General features: G+C 39.5%; 1 protein-coding gene across 3 annotated transcripts in view; it reads right to left on the reverse strand.

Moving 5' to 3' along the window:
* Positions 1-20,778, reverse strand: part of SLC2A9 (solute carrier family 2 member 9) — a 98,968-nt gene that overhangs the window by 62,181 nt on the left and 16,009 nt on the right. For all 3 annotated transcript variants that reach the window (XM_005148490.1, XM_034064860.1, XM_034064859.1), the window contains exons 4-5: positions 19,278-19,402; positions 17,801-17,946 (exon numbers count right to left, since the gene is read on the reverse strand). In XM_005148490.1, coding sequence (XP_005148547.1) covers positions 17,801-17,946; positions 19,278-19,402 — 271 coding nt within the window. The remainder of the gene's footprint in view (positions 1-17,800; positions 17,947-19,277; positions 19,403-20,778) is intronic.

Raw genomic sequence — 20,778 nt, forward strand, 5'->3', positions numbered from 1 at the left:
AGCAATTCACAGCTGCCAGGAATGAATGAAGGGGGGCTAAGGTCTCTCTTCTACTTGGCAAAACACATTTGCCTCACAGGTACGACTAACACATAGTTGAGCAGTTTTCATGTCCGTTCAGAAAAGAAGACGTAAGAAGACAATATACAGTTCAACACAACTAAAGTGAAAGACAGCTATATAATATAAGTAGAAAAAAAATATCTGGCTAACTGATGCAAGGTTATCTTTGTGGATGTTTTCTCTTGCAAAGATTCCACCCCTTAAGATGGCTTCCATGCTAATTAAAGTATATTTAAGTTTCACCTATCCTCCTGTCCCAAATCACAAGACCTAAAGTCCTTTGGTTTTATGGTAGTGAACTAAGAATTATGCATTATAGTGTTTCCCAGTCTGAGTTAACTAACCTAGCTCAGATGTTCAAATGAAACTCTAACAACCCTCTTCCCAAGCCCATGAAAGAGAAAGTGCTGTTTCTAATTGCTTTGCAAGCAATCTGCTGGAAGTCTCCAGCAAGGACCTGAAACACAAGAGCCATCTTCAGCACCCCAACCAATATAAAGCCCCAATGACCCACCTCTGGCAAGAGCTAGAGCTGAACCCAGGACACCTCCATAGAGAAGCCATGCAGTTTTAGCCTGCCAGAGCCCCACTGCTGTGCAGGTGAAGAGCGTGATGGCTGCACTATCCAGCACTAGTTATACAGATCTACTCAACTGCTAGCAGATTTCAGATACAACTTGACTTTGATAATTTTCTTTGAAATCAACAGAAATTGTTAACATCCTCAAATGCATTCATTATTTAAAAACAGCTATAGGGAGTGACCTGAGCAAAGCTCTTTCAGGGAAAGGCTGGGAAACATGGCAGAAAATGTATGTAGCGCTCTGGGCTTACTCTCAAGAAAGGATACTTTCAAGTAGCTGAAGGAGAAAGGTGCCAGCAGTATTATTTTCTCCTGCAAATGGCCCTCAATCTGTCTGTGTTCTTAAGATAGCTTCTGTTCCAATTGAATGCCAAGATGAAATTTTTTTGATGTATTCTCCAAGTTCAGCATTCATCTATTTAATCCAATGCTTTCTAATCTGAGACTTGGTTCTTAATTGAAAAGCCTGTTGAGACTTCAGTAGACCTACTGTTCAGGCATCATGTCTAGCACCTTTTCAAAAGCTTGGCTAGATCAAAGGCAGATTGCACTGTATCCTGGCTGATTGAGCTCTGAGAGGCACGGGGGTTTGGATCCCATTCCTCAGTTGTTCATCTATCTATTCAAATTTCATATTTCCCTAAACAGAAATATATTTCAATATATTTTTTTACAGTCAAATCAAAGGTCAAAAGTCCCCAAGCAATTTTCCTTTGATAGTTTTTATTTTACATTCTCCCGCTTCAGCGAAGTCTAAACCACCATGTACTGCATGGTATGGGATGCAATCCAAGCCCCAAAGTTGAACCAGGACCTGAGATAACTGAATAACTCCCAGAGGGAATATGAGGGGTATCTCCTAATCAAATTTTTCATTTGCCCTTTAAATGGTAGAGAGGTTTTGCTTCAAAATCTCCTGGGATAAGAAAACAACCTGAGAAAGGGATTCTTTTAACAATTTCAAGCTCAAGCTTATCAGTCTTCCTAAGAGCCCCCATTAATTTCAAGATACTATTTCTTCACTCTGTTTTTTTTTAATGCAGTTGAGTGGAGAACTTTACCTAATGACAGAGAATCATGAGTGGTTAACAATCTGTTTATAAACAAATCAGCCTGAATCTTCTTTTGAAAACTAGAAAATTAACCTGAGGTTAAGACTTCAAGGGCAGTTACTAATCACATAAACAAAGTACATATCTGTAAAGTGTAAGAAAACAGGGAGTATAACTCATGAGTTTAATTCTATCTCTGTCTGGAATAATTTTATAGAATATAAACACTCTTGCTATGTACCATATATAAAAGTTTATAGGACATTAGAACTTTTTACAGTATCTCTAGATAAAAATCTTACACTTGATCAGCACACCATATTTTCTGTAGGCTTTTTTTTTCCACAGTGTCAGGGACACTTATTAAAAGAAGGAAAAAAATATTATCCTCTGTATATTGCTATTATTGATATTCTGCTAACGTATGGAGACTTACTTGGAATAAGCTTACACTCCTATTAATGTCTCCCATAGTGTATGGTTTTTCAGGTGGTCACATTTCTCTCAACTCTTCTGAAAGTGTCATTTTGAAAAATCTACGAATGAGACTGACCTTCTGAATTCACCTTTTGCAATAAAGAACAGCCCCTGACAGTATGATAAAAAGCCCTCTATTTTCAGCACATAAGATAGCAAGTTTCCTTTATTTCCTCCATGAAAGATTTCTGTTTTACCTTTTACTGTGCTTTTAAACCGTAAGGCAAACAGCCATGAGCCTACTTTCTATTGCTGGAATGAGTCGATGAGCAAATCACTGAATAGAAACTTCTCCATCCATTTCAAAAGTTTTTGGGTGATGCCTATCCAACACTATAGAATATTTGTTCCATTTGCTTTTCTCTTAATTTACATTATCCGTGTTCAAATTATTCATTTCACTACAGAAAAGAACTAGGAGATCTGAAATATCTATAAAAAGTTATGAAAATCAAGCTGAAATAGACCTTAAATAGAATTAAAAGAAGCAGGAAAAATGAGGGGGTTTAACCTCTTTAAGAAAGAATAGGACAGGATACAAACTGGCATAATGCTCAGAAGCAATAATAAGGCAAGGGCAAAAGACCGCGTAGGTGTGACTTAGAAGACACATTAACACTTTGCTTCTTGTCAGCAGTAAGAAGAAGCACACAGGCACTGCTGAGAGAAATGAAAACAACCACATCCCATTTTATTTCAGGAAAAGCTTAAAAGAGAATTAAATATTTTAATTACAGGGACCTGATTCATCCCCTGCTCAGAATCAATACAAATAGCATGCCAAGATGGTAACATTTTAATTTTAAACTGTCACATCATGGATATTTGCTTAGACTGGAGTATGAAAAACTGGGCTTTGATTTATTTACAAAAGACACTTAAATTGTAGAGAGAGTTTGACAACCACAGACTCATTCAAAGGCTGATACAGTAGAGTGCAAAGCTGAAGAAATACAAGGAAGAGGGGGAGGGAGGAAATGAATAAAGAACGACATTGATTTATCAACTGCAGAAGAGGTGGGATTAACCTATACCAGAATGCAGTAAAGCGAATGTTACCATGTCAGAGAATCATCGGTTAAAATGTAGAAAATAGAACTTACTGTAACAATTAAAGGATGTAAAAGAAACTGGCATGGGTAAATGTCAACAGGCACCTCTGTCAGCTGAACTGAACTGAACTATCGGTCCTTATGAAGTTCAATGACCTATTTAAACACCAGTTACATTTAATATTGTCACTAATTTGATGAAATTTGAATACACTTTCAACACAGAAAAGGCTAAGAATATATACATAGATATAAACTTTTTAAAATGGAGAACTGAATCATTGACAGGGTCACACAACAGAGGTGGGAAGAAGGTCTGCACTGCCCTGTATGTGGGCAGTCATTTTTTTGAAAGACCTAGTGAGGCCAATGAAGTATTCAAGATATATGACAGGATCAAAAAGACTAAGTAGGGAAACACGTGACTACCACAGGCTCTGCTCACTCTCTCAGTAATTGCAATTTAGTAAAAAGCATAACCTGGACACTCCCCATCCCCAAATGAGCATCAACCACTACAGCACTGTCAGGCTCCTTGTTTGCCCTCTGCCCCAAGTTTGGTTTTTCTGTGCTGTGGAGATCCCCACACCCAGCTGAACATCCCTGACCCCAGCTGCCCCAGGGCACTTGTCCCAAATCCCTGTCTCCTCTCCGTTCTACTGCCACAGGGAAATTACTGTACAGCAAACACAAGACCTGAACACCTCCTTGTAGGCAGCAGCCTGCACAGGGCATAGGTAGCACAAGTCAATGCCCAGTGGGTTCCAGCCTTGCTCTGCATCCCGGTGTAATAGCAATGCCACCTCACGTAGCTATCGAGAGCTTGGTTAGCTTTACTGCTTGAAATATACAAGACATTGCAGCAAAACAAATACCCACTCTCCCTTTGTTACATTCATTGCTCAGGATGAACTGTGACACCTCTCAGTGAGCAGGTCTATTTACCAGCCACTGTTAAATAGTCACTATTTAAATATTAATTCTGTAACTAATTCCTTGGGGATGGAGGTGTATGATGGGTTTATGACAGTGTGGAACACCTTACAATTCTTTTGTATAACACCTTTCTCATGTAAAATGGCGTATTTTACCCATTTTATATGTGGGGTGAGCATGCAATACAAGATAGTCAAAATGTCCAAGAACTAGTGATTCAGCAGTCTCTTCTTTTTCATGTTCCTCTAAGAAACAAGGACACATTTAAAACTTTAGTTTGGCAAAATACAATCGCACGCAGACAAAATGAATTACATCTAGTATAATTTCCAGATGCTCTGAAGCATCTTGTCTCTCCTCCTGCTGCAGCCCCATAAGGATTCAAGTCTTTGGGGTTTTCTGTGTCACATCTGCCAGTTCCACAGGGACATTTAAGGTAGCCTAGGGCATCAAAATGATACTATATGCTTATGGTCAAGCAACTGGATCTTATCTTCTTTAGCAGAGACTTGGCATGAAAATTTCATATCAGAAATACTCAGTTTGCACACAAAAAAAATCACATCCCTGCTCAGAACAGACTGAGCAGACATATTTGGGTGTACAAAGCTGAGAACTCTGTCCAAGTCCAGCATTTCAAAAAACACTCCAAAATTAAAGGAAAACCTCACTGGACTGGAGCCAAGGACTAAAAAAGCATTGAGATGAAACTAATTCTTAGTGTTAGAACTGTCTTTTCTTCCTGGAGTCAAGGGTATGGCCCAGTGGTGAAGATCATGAGGCAGCTGAGCAATGAATACTTCTATATTTCAGGCTTCAGACCAGCTACTCACACAAGATGCAGGACAACTACCTTCCTCTTTACCTTCCTTGTGCCCTTCCTAACACAACTCTACAACCTTCTCTGGCTGCAGAGGGCAATGCCCTCCCCATCTAATTGTTGCATCCTTGCTGCATACAATTTTCTCTTTATATGACCATTCCTGTAATTCACTTCTTTTAATAACAGAAATACAGAGAGCTTACCTTCTTGTTTAAAAGAGAGGCAACACAGAGGGTATGTGTATTTCACCTCTGTTCTGCACCCACAAAGATATGTGTCAGTACTACAGATATAGCTCGGACAGGAAAATTATCCGAGTCTTAGTGTCCTCCCAGGTATTAAACAGCACAAAAAGTTACCAGACTTAAGGCTGCAATATAAAATTCACAGAAGTCAGCAGGAGGTTTTTGTTACTGAGTAAAGGGCCTTTGGATCAGGAATTAAAACAGTCTTAAAAGCGGTTGGTGTCCAAATTCTATGACCTATTAATTAAATCACATGTTAAATCATGCACATACTGAGAAAGACAATTAAAGTGTCTGTTTCAATTCCCCGAGCCACTTTTTGGTCCAACTTTTTATTGGAGTAACAATTAGCTTTTTACTACACACTCAAATGGTGCAATTTTTTTCATTGCTTATTTATTTCTGAGAACAGTAAATAATTTCTGAGAAAAGCAATGGAAAATGGTGAGCTTTCAAGTGGGATTATTATCAGAAATCAGCATGTTGGGGGTGTTGGTTGATGAGAAAATGAACATCAGCTGGCTCCAGTGTGAGCTTGCAGCCCAGAAAGCCAACCGTATCCTGGGCTGCATCAAAAGGAGCATGACCCAGCAGGTAAAAAGAGGTGATCCTGCCCCTCTACTCTGCTCTTGTGAGACCTCACCTGGAGTATTGTGTGCAGTTCTGGTGTCCTCAACATAAAAAGGACATGGAACTGTTGGAACAAGTCCAGAGGAGGCCACGAGGATGATCAGGGGACTGGACCACCTCCCATATGAAGACAGGCTGAGAAAGTTGGGGCTGTTCAGCCTGGAGAAGAGAAGGCTGCGTGGAGACCTCATAGCAGCCTTCCAGTATCTGAAGGGGGCCTATAGGGATGCTGGGCAGGGATTCTTCATTAGGGACTGAAGTGACAGGACAAGGGGTAACAGGTTAAAATTTAAAACAGGGGAAATTTAGATTGGATATAAGGAATAAGTTCTTTACTGTAAGGGTGGTGAGGCACTGGAATGGGTTGCCCAAGGGAGTTGTGAATGCTCCAGCCCTGGAGGTGCTCAAGGCCAGATTGGGCAGAGCCTTGGGTGACATCGTTTAGTGTGAGGTGTCCTTGCCTGTGGCAGGGGGATTGGAAGTAGATGATCTTAAGGTCCTTTCCAACCCTGACTAGTCTGTGATTCTATGTATTCTAGAGTGTCTTTAGAAAGAACTATTAGTAGTATGTTGGAGTAACACAAAATTTCTGAACACACTTCATTTTAGCTATGCATGTAGACTCAGGTTAATAGTAAAATATAAAATAGTATATTAAAATAATCGAAGAAGATAAGATTCAGTTCCTCAAACAGGAGCATATAGTATCACTTCGATGCTTTAGGGTACTTCAGTTATCCCTGTGGGCCTGACTGATGTGACACCTACAATTCCAGAGACCTGCATCCTCCTTGGGCTGTAGCAGGAGGTGAAACAAAATGCTTCAGAACATCTAGAAATTACATCAGCTGTAATGTGTGATTTTATGTGTGAGTGTGCGTGTGTGTGATTGCATTTTGCCAAACTGAAGTTGTAGTGGTTAGACAAGATTTAGATTTAAAGATTTAGATTAAAAAAAAATTAAAAAAATCTCACTTTCATTTGACATTTACATTAAGTTTAAAGAGTCTCACAAAACATTAATTGAGAATATGACTCCTGATTTTTCTTTTTGCCAATGTTTTCAAAAGGAAACTAAGAAATACAAGTTTAGAAAATACACCTTACTACTCAATACAATGACTAAACATTACCCTGTGATGCTTGACCGTTTACCATAGCATTAATATCCAGTTTTTAAAGGACAAACTTACATATTAGGATATGGATTTGCAATGAGTGACTTTACAAAGGACCATGGAAATTAAAACTGAAATGTTAATCATCCAGAGCCTTCAAAAGGTTTAAATGGTGGTTATCTCCCCAGAGTGTGAAGCACAGTGGGAAGGAAGGCACAGATCAAATAATTTTAGATTTATTGCTTAAGAACTGATCTCTAAACATTATCAGATACCCAAGCACTAAGGAGACAGGCATATCTGAAGCATTCATTTGCTCATAAACTTCTGAAGCAGAGTCCAATTAACACAGGGTAAGATGAGGTGCATGGGAAGACACTGCCTGTTATTAGGTCAATTACAGTAAGTGCAAAAGTCCACTTTTTCTTGTCTCACAGAGAAACAAAAGGTCAAACCTTAGATATATAGACAATAGAAACAAATGCATCAAGTTCAATTCCATGTGTTAACTACACTTCAGTGGAGCAGAAGAAAGCAGTCTAACATATTATAAGCCACTGCTTTCATCTTCCACGATATTCTGAAATCTTTACTTTAGACCTGTTGAAGGACGTCTTTCCATTAAAGCCTGTCTACTGCTTTTCCAACTGACCTGATTAAACAAAGTACTGCTACACAGAAATCATATCTTCTCAGAAGTTAGGTGGGCACAGTTTTGAGTGTCTATGAGAAAGCAGTCCTCGCTGATGATAAACTTTCATCCAAACATTAGATGCTCTGTCACTAAGTCTGTTGATTAGCAATAAGTCTAAAAATAAATATATACATATATATTCATAGTGCTCTTTTTTTCTATAATCACACTTCTACATTCAGCCAAATCCATTCCTTCCCAATGCAAAACTGCACCATTTGAATATTACGTATGGCAAACCAGTCATGTGTTGTTCCTGAAACTTCGGGAATTGAAGTCTCACAGCACAGCTTTAATGGACTGAAACTCATTTGCAAATACAAAGACTCACAGCTGTTTTCCCATGCATTGCTTAATGAGTTCTGTACAGAAAAAGGATGAATAAGTAGCTTTGTGTCTGTCTGTGGGAGCCAATAAAAAGTTGGTTTATAATCTCCAGTAAGTACATAATTTCAGCTGGTCCACAATAGATATAAACAATATAATTCATTTAATATCCTCATTACAAATATATCAACACCCACTGCACCCACTAACAGGCCTGGTGTAACAGAATAAAGCTTCTCTTCCCATGGATACTTCTGAACTATGAATATTTGTCCTGGGTTCAGCAACACAGGGGGTCCTGGCAGTGTTTCTGTACCCGTCAGCACCAGCAAGGCCATGTATCTCTGGCCATGCGGCTGCACAGCAGATTGCCTTGGCTACATGAACTATTGGTGAGCTGAGCTCCAAGCCTCTGATCAGCAACTCATAGCTTGTAATTAAGTGCAAGTGCCTCGATAAATGACACAGAAATTGCTTCAGCAATAATAAACTCTGTGCCTTATGTGCTATTGTGAAAAGATGAAGGAAATTTCCCATCATTAGATAAGAGGAGTCCAGAGAATATTTTTAAAATGGCTGCTATTTGCAAAATCACTGCCTCAAGTGATTCTCAACTGCCATCTCTTGTACCAGTCTGCAGGAAGAGCAGGCAGATTTTCACCCAGATACATATAATAAATCCAAGCTCAGAAAGGCATACAAACTCCTGACATTGATGATTACCTGAATAAGTGCTCAAACATAGGACTTTGGGGATTTGAGTGATTCTGGAAACTGCTAAAGTAGTGGTTGCTTTTGTCCTGCTCTAATGGAAGCTACAAACGCCTTTTATATTTGGTAAACAGCATGCGTCCATGAGGCATAAGCTGCTTTCATTTCCAGGATACTTCATGCAGTTCACCTGTCTAATGTCATGAGAACTCTCAGTTCTATATTCTGAAATAAGTTCTCACCTCATATCTTGAAAGATAAATATCACTATCACTGCTTAAGGGGAAGATAAATGTATAGAACAAAAGACCTCACAGAAAAATATGAGGAAACCAGTTGATTCATACTTTGTTATCATGCTAATGTGCAAAATTAATTTCAAGAGCATCTCCAAAAGGCCATTTTGCCATTGGTGTCCAGCTGCAGGCTGCAGGTCCCCAGAGCAGTTCTGGATTGCTTTCTTTTCTCATCTGTAATTTACTGACAGCTTTTAAGGAATCCTTAAATCTGAGTCAAGAGTCTCAGGAAGAAAGTTCAGTTAAAAAAAGAAAGAAAACAAGGGGGAAAAAACACACTAAAAATGAAGCTTTGACAAGTAAAATCAAAGCTTTGTTTTCAGAAAAGCTTTCAACTGCACAGGCTGAACAACTACAAATTCCATCACTGTCTATTTTAGTGCAAGTGAAGGAATACTTTTAAAAGAACTTGGTGAAGCAAAAGGAAAGATTACCATATAAATTTTCCTATATGCATAACTATTTATCATTTCAAATGTAATTTTAAGAGGTCTTGTAAAGAAAATAGTTTGACACAGCATCTACAGGAGTTCTTAGTTTGATTTTGAAAAAGAACAAAAAAAGTCACTATTCCTTAGCAAGGTCCACTTGTGCAAAGAAAAACTAACTCGAAAAGGACTCATCACAGAGATTGTCCTTACTAGACACAGAGTACAGTCTCTATGAAGTTCATTAGTCCTTTCCCAAATTTAGCTGATCTTACTGTAGAAATTTACACAAGTACCACATAGAATTTCTCTGCTAAAATAATCAGTTGTGGAGTGAGTACAGTTTGGCCATTATCAGCATGTTAATACACAGCTCACTCCTATCTCAAAAATAGGTAAATTCTAGCCAGATAAGCATTACAGCTGCTCAAATTCCTCAAAAAAAAAAAAAAACAAAAAAGGGAGGTAAAACTGCAATTCGTGTTGAATCAATGAGAAAAACAACAATAAATTAACAAAGTTTGTAACTGTAACCACTTCCACAACAGCTTTGCAACGTGACAAACTCTAAATGTATTTAAAGAAAAACTGAGGAAAATCTAGACAAAGACAGTGTGTCACTTAGAGACAAATACTGAGTTATTTCTGAGTTGTTTCTGGTGTACTTTATTTTACATTGCTTTAAGTTTTTACCCAGCATGGGGTTACCCTTAAAAGCTGTTAAGCCTTAACCCAGCGTTTTCTCTTCAAGAAGCCATTTCCCATCACTGTTGCTGCTCCCTCCTGTATCTTGTATTGCTTGATTACACTTTTTAACAGAGGATGACCAAAAGTAGCTGCAACAGTCAAGAGATGGACACAACAGGAATTTTAAAGTTTTTCTGTTTGCTCTACCTCTTTATTTCCCTCCCTCTCCCCCTGAAACACAGTAACAGCAGTAAGGATTATTCAGAAAGTGTTGGCCTAATGATTTTCAGGATGCAAGCAACACAAAGTATTTAGAACAACATAACATCCACTATGAAAGAGTGCAATAGTTAAACAAGCTTGTGGGTGCATGGCCTAGAAACACTTGAAGTGTATAAAACAAGGTTTCAAAGTAAACACAATCTATTTTGCCATTGGCCTACCCATGGCTAACAGCTGTTCTGGTCACAGAAGCAGCCAGAGTCAGAGAGCCCCTGGGGACAGCTCCAGGGGAAACAACTCCAGCTTGATAAAACATTATATACTGTGCATGGGAAATGGGGATCAAAGCAGAAGTCTGAGGAGAGCATGGCAAAAGGCAACAATTCCACTATTATCTGTCCTGAAAACATATACACATTGTGAAACTTTTTTTTCTCCCCTTTTTATCTGTATACAGATGAAGGAAACACTGAGATTCAATGTATAAAATTAAAATATGAACACAGTAACTACAGCATATGTATCCATAAACTAAATCCTCTGTATTTAAAGAAAGTTTAAACCCTGCCTGCACTAAATAAGCTGAAGCAATAGAACAGGTAGCCTGCTGGTCTACAACATGTAAAAGACATTACTACCCTAAAAAAAACCTTTAGAGCATGATATTGTGTAAAGGAGGAACTAGATGAGTTAATTACAAAGAGATACCTAAGGATACATGGAATATGCCAGAATGAGGCCAGACAATATTCCTCCAAGACACTAACTGTAACTTTGAACTTTCAAAACTGAAGCTGACAATGCACTGACCTTTGCTTTACAGGGAGCAATCTGTCAGAAAAATGCGATGGGTGATTAAATTGCAGAATCACAGAAACGGAAAGAATGGAAACACCTGAAGGGCAGTGTTTGTAGAAGTGATGAATTTGAAACCATTCCTCCTTATCTTAATATCAGTTTTTTCTTTCAGTCAGATGTATGGAAAGCTGCACATGTTATACAACCAAAAATGCCCCAAATGAAATCATCCTGTAGCCAGTAGCAATAATTCAGCACCCACATTACAGCAGATAACACCACTGCACACCTGGGGGCCATCACCAAATTGTCATCTGCAGTTGCCATGGCTTCCAGAAGAATTAAGGGCTCTGTCTTACAGCAGACTAAACCAAGCGGGTAGTACATGCCAATGAGAACAGTACTCTCAGCAGTCAGGGTGCTGAAGAGAAGCAGGTCACCAGCTCATACAGTCATGCTCTATAGTCTGATCACCAGCCAGCTTTACCATTGTGTAATTTCCCAAACCTCAATGGAGACACAGTATATATGGTTTCACATAGGCCGTGACCTACAAGAATCAGAATCTTGAAAACAAAGCATTGCTAGAATTTGTTGGTTGAGAGGAAATTAAGACAGAGGAAAGAAAATAACAATATCAATCCACAGCAGCAGAGGACCATTGCCATGACTGCAGCTTTTTGCCTTCAGATAGTCACTCTTAGTAAGCATTGCATGAAAATGGAACACCTTCTTCAGAATCAATACTCTAAAATTAGTACCTTTGGAGACAAATAGAATAAAAGACTATATATTCAGAATTCAAAAGAATGCCTTTCTTTGGATTTTACAGTCATCATCAGATTTTTTTTCTAATCTGCTCTTTTATACGTCATAATGCATCTGCAATTTTTAAACTGTGATAGTCTTCATGTTCGTGTCAATATGGCATATTAACACAGGGGAAAAAAAAGTTAAATGCATTTGTGTAATATTGCAGCCAAAACATTTTTAGAAAAAACAGGAAATGTTTCCTAAAATTCTATTTTTTTAAAGTAGAATTTCGTCCGGGTTATCTATATAATTTTGTTCTTATTGTTTCAATTTTCAACCCAGAATTATTACAGAGAAAGGCATATAGGACAAGATGTTAAAGACACAGAAGATGAAGTCTAACCTTAAACACAAAGATCACAAGTGATGGGGGGAGGAGAAAGTAAATACCCTGCAGTATGTGGGGGAAAAAAAAAACCCAAGTATTAAGGAATAATTAACAATAGACCAAAAGAATAATTAGAGGAAGCTGGCAAAACAGGCATGAAGATGGTGTTGAAATGAGAAGACTGCCAACCCTCAGTACTTCCAGTAGAAAGCCTGGGGAGGCTGAAGGAACAGGAGACAGTCAAACAGCCTTAAGACTGTAAACACAGCCAAAGCTGAGCCTTGCCCCCCAGCACAGAACCTGGGGCTGCTCCTATTCATCCTGCTTCACCTGGGCTGGCCTTCATGAATAAAAGCTTGCTAAAAAATCACTTTGGGGCTGCTTAAGCTACTTGACACAAAAAGCAGTAAGGACTTTCTGAATTGCCTTAAGTAACACTCAGTGCTTTGGAGCTATTTTTATCACACTTGAACATTTAAAGGAACTCTGTTGCATTCCATACCAGAGGAAGTTATTAATTAGCTTGTTAATAAATGCTTGTAAGCCTATGCCCCACAGCCAATGTAAACACTTCCCTTTTATGTGGGGAGACTTACACAAAACCACTGAATACAACCTCATATAATGCAGATAAATGCATCAAGCTTCAATTTAAAAGTTAAATTTTCTGCTCAAGCTACTTCAGTCAGGAGTCTGTTCCAAACTTCACATTGCTGAATTTCAGCATGCAACTACACACAGAATATTTATAAAGTTATCCCTGTAGAAATGTCCTTGAGATTAAGCCCCTCTGCTCTTTGTGTAATTCTTATTTCTTGTGTTAAGATGGTGATGGTGCAGTCAGTTTCTCTCCCTTTCCTCTCTTTCTTGGCCACACAAGCAATGTTGCTGCCACCTCCTCTTACAAAACAGGACCTCAGCCATTCCTGCAGCCCTCCCTATGTTTACTCCTGTTCCAGATAGCCTCTTTCAGCAAGATGTCCAACCTTGCCTTTGCCTCTCCTTTCTTTAAAACCATCACTGCTTAGATACTATGGTTAACAACCTCCTAGATATTTGCTCAAGTTACAAGTAATAGACACACGACAAAGGTCAGGAAAAAATTGTTATGAAACTATGTGAGAAGACAAGTATCTGTAACTAATATTATTTACAACAAATTCTCATAGAGACAACCAACCAACCACAGAGCAACAACAAAAATACTGTGTGAGGTTTTATGCCATGATCATGAAAAGGCTGAATATTGTTAGACACACTTAAAAGGGTGTCTTCTACATCCTAGTGCAAGCAGTGGTGCAGAGCAGTGGTCACTGGCAACAAGCTCCTACTGATCACAACTTTCCTGTCTATTTGCCTTAAATGATTTATGAATTTTACAAAGGTAGAATTATACCACATGTTGGCATATTACAGAATGGCTTAAGTATAATGCAAATGACCTCAGGCTTCTGAGAAAAGCAAGAGTTTGCTTTCCAGTTACAGCTTAAATCAGTTTCAGTAACGCGACATGCATAGCTGTCTCCAGAATACTGTGGCTGTGGATCTGGAATACCTGCCTTACTTCAAATGCAACAAAGATTTCTCCAACAGAAGGAAGAAAAAATAATATGGGAATTATACAAAGCTTTTAGAACATTAGTGAACAGAAGCTATGAGATCAGAGAGAAACCTCAAGTAGAAAATAGCCTGCAAATGTCTATATTTGAACCTGATTGAACAAAGTGACAGAGATTAGAGAAGGGTGTTCGCTGGAGTGGGAAGAGGGGAAAGTGCTGGAAGAACCAAATAACTCAGGAGAAGGACACCATAATTGCCACTTCCAAGCTTCAACAGCAATGAAATTATCACACTACCCTCTGCAGGAATGTCCCCTGGCAATGACTGCTGCTCCTGGTTCAAACCTCCCACTGACTTCAATGAGAACCACACAAAGCTAGGGAAGAGAATCCTGGCTTGACGGAAAAAAACACAAATTTCAATACAGCCTTCAAAGAGGGATAAGACTGCACAAGGTAATAATATTTCAAACAGCCTGAGGTATTCCCTCAGTGCTAAATTTTATTAATATGTTAAATGGAAAATGCACCTGCATACCCAGCTGGAAAATTCAAGCTGGCTCCAATAATTTTGCTGGAAATATGCAAATTCATACCAGACAAAATTTTTCTCCTCTGACATGATGATGTAACCCACCCTGAAAAGAACTAATTCTACAGATGAAGAGTATTTCTTCTTATGCAAATTAATGGCTATCTTTAATGGTGTAATAATTAACTGCATACTAAAGCAGGTTGTAGAAGCGGAATAGCAACCTCCATAGTTTGGTAGTGACAATGATTGGGAGGAAGAGAAGGGGAGAAGAGAAATAAAATGAGCAAAAATGAGCTGAAACCAAGGAATAAGTGTTTCCCATTCAAAATAGCCCAAAGACCTACAGGAAAATAAGAATCTGCATGACACCTCACCTTTGAAAGTGCATATATGTTTAAAAAAAACCCCAACAAACCTCCCCCAAGACCTGTTATATAAGGGCAGACATATTCCAAGCCATCAAACTAGCCTCGTGACATTTAACAGCCTTGTTTATAACAGACTAGGTTTCCAAATAAGAGAAAGGGACATTCATAGAAGCCACACAATGAAGGTCACTGAAAGCAATTTTTAGCTTTTTCCTAAAATCTGTTCGTTTGAGGGGGGAAGTCCTTCAATAAAGAGCAAATGGAATCAAATAAGTTGCCTTTAGGAGAGCTGAACAGGGTGAGTCCAAGGGTAAAGGGACAGAATACAAGCTAGTCAGACAAATATAAGTGTCAGGAAGGATGGTATTGTGTATTTACAAAGGAGCTGAGTTTGGATGGACACAGGGGGACAAGCTTTCCTCACTTTTCAACTGTTTACTGCTTTTGGTGGCTGTCAGAAGGGATTCTTAGTTGGGGTTTCATTGTGAGAGGACTGGTGCAGACATTTCCTCCACATCACCTTGATGATTCATCTTTGGATGAAAAGTGTTTCCAAGTGCCAGCCTGAATAAGCCTCGACTTCATTTATTTAGAGTAATGATGACATCCAGTGGCCACCAAGTTAATCTCTCTTTCTGTAAAGGTACATATAACTCTGCTGTTCCACTCTCTAATCTAAAAGTAGGAGTACATTACAAGGAATGCTACATTCTAGTCGCTCTCTCACATAAAGAGCAGCTCCACCACCTCGCTTTGCTGACCTGTCTTTCCTGAAAAGGACATAGACATCCATGACCACATTCCAGTCATGTGAGCTGTCCCACCATGTCTCTGTAATTGCCACCAGATCATAACCTTTAGACTGCACACAGACTTCTAACTCCTCCTGTTTATTCCCCATGCTGTGTGCATTGGTGTACAGGCACTTCAGGGAGCGAGCAGAGCATGCTGATGGCACCCTTGGGAAGCATGAGGCCTTCTCGTCTTCATGAATACTAGAACTATGCCCCACTAGTTCAAACCCAGCTACAACCCCCTCGCACTTTGAATCTAACCTGAAGCTCTGTGAGTGAGCTCTGCTAACTCTTGCCGTAGTACCATTTTTCGCCTGTGGACACCAACAAGTGCTGAGGGAGCTGGCAGAGGTCATTGCTAGGCCACTCTCCATCATCTTTGGTAAGTCATGGGAAACAGGAGAGGTGCCTGAGGACTGGAGGATGGCAAATGTCACACCAGTCTATAAGAAGGACAAGAAGGAGGACCCGGGTAATTATAGACTGGTCAGCCTTACCTTCGTCCCTGGAAAGGTGATGGAACAACTTATTCTTGACTCCATCTCTAGACATATCAAGGATGAGGGAGTCATAAAGAACAGCCAACATGGCTTTATGAGGTGGAAGTCATGTTTGACCAACCTTACAGCCTTCTATGAGGAAGTAACTAGGTGGAGGGATGATGGTAGAGTGGTAGATGTGGTTTTTCTTGATTTCAGTAAGGCATTTGATACTGTCTCCCACAGCATTCTCATAGATAAGCTAAGGAAGTGTGGGCTTGATGATCAGGTAGTGAGGTGGATCAAGAACTGGTTGAAAGGAAGAAGGCAGAGAGTTGTGGTCAATGGCACAGAATCTGGCTGGAGGTCTGTGACTAGGGGAGTCCCTCAGGGGTTGGTGCTGGGACCAGTGCTGTTTAATATTTTCATCAACGACCTGGATGAGGGAACTGAGTGTACCCTCAGCAAGTTCGCTGATGACACTAAACTGGGAGGAGTGGCTGACACACCAGAAGGCTGTGTTGCCATTCAGCGAGACCTGGACAGGCTGGAGAGTTGGGCAAGGAGAAACTTGATGAAATTCAACAAGAGCAAGTGTAGAGTCTTGCATCTGGGGAAGAACAACCCCATGTACCAGTACAGGTTGGGGGTTGACCTGCTGGAAAGTACTGAAAGGGAAAGGGACCTGGGAGTCCTGGTGGATAGGAGGATGACCATGAGCCAGCAATGTGCCCTTGTGGCCAAGAAGGCAAATGGCATCCTAGGGTGCATTAGAAAGGGTGTGGTTAGTAGGGCAAGAGAGGTTCTCCTCCCCCTCTACTCTGCCTTGGTGAGGCCACATCTGGAATATTGTGTCCAGTTCTGGGGCCCTCAGTTCAAGAAGGACAGGGAATTGCATGAAAGAGTCCAGCGCAGAGCCACAAAGATGATGAAGGGAGTGGAACACCTCCCTTATGAGGAGAGGCTGAGGGAGATGGGTCTCTTTAGCTTGGAGGAGAGGAGACTGAGGGGTGACCTCATCAGTGTTTCCAAATATTTAAAGGGTGGGTGTCAGGATGATGGAGCTAGGCTTTTTTCAGTGATATCCAGTGATAGGACAAGGGGCAATGGGTGTAAACTGGAGCATAGGAGGTTCCACGTTAACATCAGGAAGAACTTCTTTACTGTAAGAGTGACAGAGCACTGGAACAGGTTGCCCAGGGGGGTTGTGGAGTCTCCTACGTTGGAGATATTCAAGGCTCGTCTGGACAAGTTCCTGTGTGATGTACTAGATGAGCAGGTTACCCTGCTCTTGCAGGGGGGCTGGACTAGATGATCTTTTGAGGTCTCTTCCAACCCTTGGGATTCTGTGATTCTGTGAAAAGTGTCTTCCTATTCAGGTCCTCATATAAACTCTAACCAAGCCTTTTTCAGTTCTAGCTCACATTGAAAAGTTACAAATGGAAACTGCAAAAATGCTTAGGCACTTCCATGACATTGAAAGAAACTGGAAACCAGCAAAAATAAACGTACATCAAGAAAGCTGTGGGAGTGGAGTGAACCTGCAAGTGGAGTGAACACACAAGCTGCTCAGGCTTTTAAAACTGCTTGCCACATCTACCAAACTCAGTCATGCATACAGGCTTTTGAAAGACACAGAAGATACCACTTTTCAAAGTGCTTCAGAACAAAACCCCAGTTTTTCTCTTTTCCACTTTTATAAGGAACTCATCCAAAATATGAGAATATAACACTCTAAGCATACTTGTGTTCTTTCACAGAGAACATCTGTCAAATACATACTTGCCCAAATATTTCTGGCAGCCCCAAAACTTGACCAGTGAAAACACCAATACAGATGAAAATTGCTGTGACCTGGCCCAATGAGCCACGGATTTCCTTAGGAGATATTTCGCTTAAATACATTGGAAGGGCACTCAGAGAAATGCCTATGAAGGAAGGAAAAAAACATGTATTAAGTCAAATCACCTTTTCATTATACCAGCCATGAAACAAACAGCTGCTGAAAGGAGTTCAAGTGCTAATCTGCTCACAAAAGTGACATAAAAATACCCAAAGAACAGAATTATATCTACCCACAAACAGTATGAATTATCCTCTGTGCACGTCTAATTGCTCTTGCACTATTTAATAACCATGGAATTGATTATCTGTTACAGATCTGCAGTGTTATGCGTAGGCTGCTATTTAATGAGAAGCACCAAAGGTTACTTGGAGATGAGAATCACCAGGAGAATGGATTTTATGTTTTAAATTTGCTCATCCCAAGCAAGCAAAAGCACTCTAACACTGGTGTAGGTAAGGAAAATGAAACCAGCGTGTCAGGCAGAGAGAGCATACATTGTCAGATGAAGTATTTTTTTCTGAAAATGGTATTAGCAGATGTTCCTTTCAATACAGGCTTGCAACTGCAATGAATTCTTCATAGCGGGTATAAAATAAGGATGAGAATGCTGCTTAAAGTCTGGAGACAACAAATGCATGACCCTTGTTAGCACACTGATAATATTTACACAGCTCCAGAAGTTTGGTCCTTTGGTGGTAATATGAGAAAAAAAATTATAATTCAGCACCAAATTATCCATGAACGTTACATTACAAGTGACAGATACATCCACTTTCAAACTACCATAGTTTTAGTTTACGAAAAACACCGCCGAAGCTTGCCAGAAAGGGGGCTTGGTGATGCAGAACCCAAAGTACTTTGCATTGTTTAGAATCACATGATTACACTGAGAGCATAAAACAATTTCAAGTCATCAAGGTTGTGACCACATTAAGTAAATGTTTCTCACCATTTAGCAATCTGTGAAGTTGCTGAGACCCTCACTGCTAGTTACAAGACTATTCTGAAGCAGCAGTGCATGCACAGGGAGATCATATTGCTAGGTGCAAATGATGTAACAAACCTTCCACTTAATCCTACTGATATTAGCATGGGATCCAATGACTTCTAAACACAAAGCAGCAAGCAGCATTAAAAAATAGAGTACACACTCCTAGCCAAAGTATTTTCATGGCATGAAGACAAATATGCTCTACCACAGCTGGAGGAGGAGAAGGGTGGACAGCAGCAGTTAGAATCCATTGTCCAAACACCAGATCCCCCAACCCTTGTCTGCTGTTTTGTCTCAGTGAAAACAGTGTGGCTAGTCCATGAAATGCCTTCTTAATGTAAAGAAAGATCAAACTGGGGGAGAAGAGAAAGATTATGCATGGTGCAAGCATTTCAGACATGTTTAGAGTGATAAAAGCTTACCTGCATCAACACCCATTATAACACGGCCCAGTATGAGCATTTCAAATGACCCCGCCAGCAAGGAGAGGGACATCAACAATGCAGCTGTCACTGCAAACACATTATTGAACAGCAACGTACATTTCCTAAAAGAAATAGATATTTTATGTAGATATGTACACCAAAGGCTCAGCAATTACCCATCCTATATATCCTAAGAACTCAAGTGTTATGCTTGAGTCTCCATATATGACTACACACAAGTGTACTCTGGATAAATGTATGTATGTAGGAACCAGAGAATATAAGTGGCAATAAGACAATATAATCACAGCCATTTTTATGCTACATAATCTTTTTGCCATTTTGAGAACTTTCCAACACTGACTTGTTTATGTAATTGTAATCCATCCTTAAATCCATGATATTAAAAATATACATTGAGGAAAATTACTTACTACTTATACAGTTAGAAAAAACACTCAAGCTCACATGAGCTGCAGTAATCAACCCTTTTCCAAAAATTGTTGAAATTAATCAAAAGATATAATTTTCCCCCAATTTTTAAGGTATTTCATTGTATAGCAGTTAAAACCTGAGAAGATATTTCTTTTAAATAAAATATTCTTTATGGAAAATTATTATTTTGTAAAAAAATAATCACAAAAATGTCTTTAAAAATTTTTCAAACTCATCTCAATTTCTCATTTGCTCTATAGTTTTCATCTCTCAGAACTTTCTGCTCAAGTTTGAGGGACTCATTAATTCAAAAGTGACTCGTAAGTCTCAACTATACTTCACAAAATAAGTTACATGTAGGATTTCATGGGCCTTTGACAGCCAGATTCAAACACCAGCATCCAAGGTGTCATTTCACGAACACATAGAGGAACAGTGATTAAAGATGTAAGATCAACAGCTCTGCTGAAATGATTCTCTATTAAAAGTTTTAAGTAAAAAACCCACCAAGAACTCAGAGAATCACTGTTACTGTGTACACATCTCCAGCAATATGGATTTAAGTGGCTTTTTTGCTGAAGTTCAGCCTGTAGGTGAGTGGTAGGAGAAGCCATTATCACTAGGTTCAGTCTTGTGAGCAACTGTAAAGGTTCTTATGATTCTTGGGCAGAGATCCAGGGATATCTGCTGGAGATGTGGTGGCTTCTGTACAGCACATGATAATGAGATTGCTGCTTTGCATTGACCTAACACAGGACAAAACACCACGATTTTCCCAGTTATGTGGGAAGAGAATGATTATACCCTATGTTTTCCATCTGTGAGTCACTTCACTTGTCTATATACGGTAAAGCAAAGGAGCTCCATTTTCATTAGGTTTTGCAGTCACATAATTAAGCACAGTCTTGTTCTGGCTCTAGAGGTACAACTCAGAACTGAAGCCTCCAATTCCACTCACAATAACATATGAAAGAAATAACTGATTTAAAAAACAATATGCCTCAAGATAAACATCATTGATAATGCAAATTATGAGGAATCCATTAACTTTGATAGCAAATTA

Source organism: Melopsittacus undulatus, chromosome 7 (assembly GCF_012275295.1).
Source record: "Melopsittacus undulatus isolate bMelUnd1 chromosome 7, bMelUnd1.mat.Z, whole genome shotgun sequence".
Classification (NCBI taxonomy): Eukaryota; Metazoa; Chordata; class Aves; order Psittaciformes; family Psittaculidae; genus Melopsittacus; species Melopsittacus undulatus.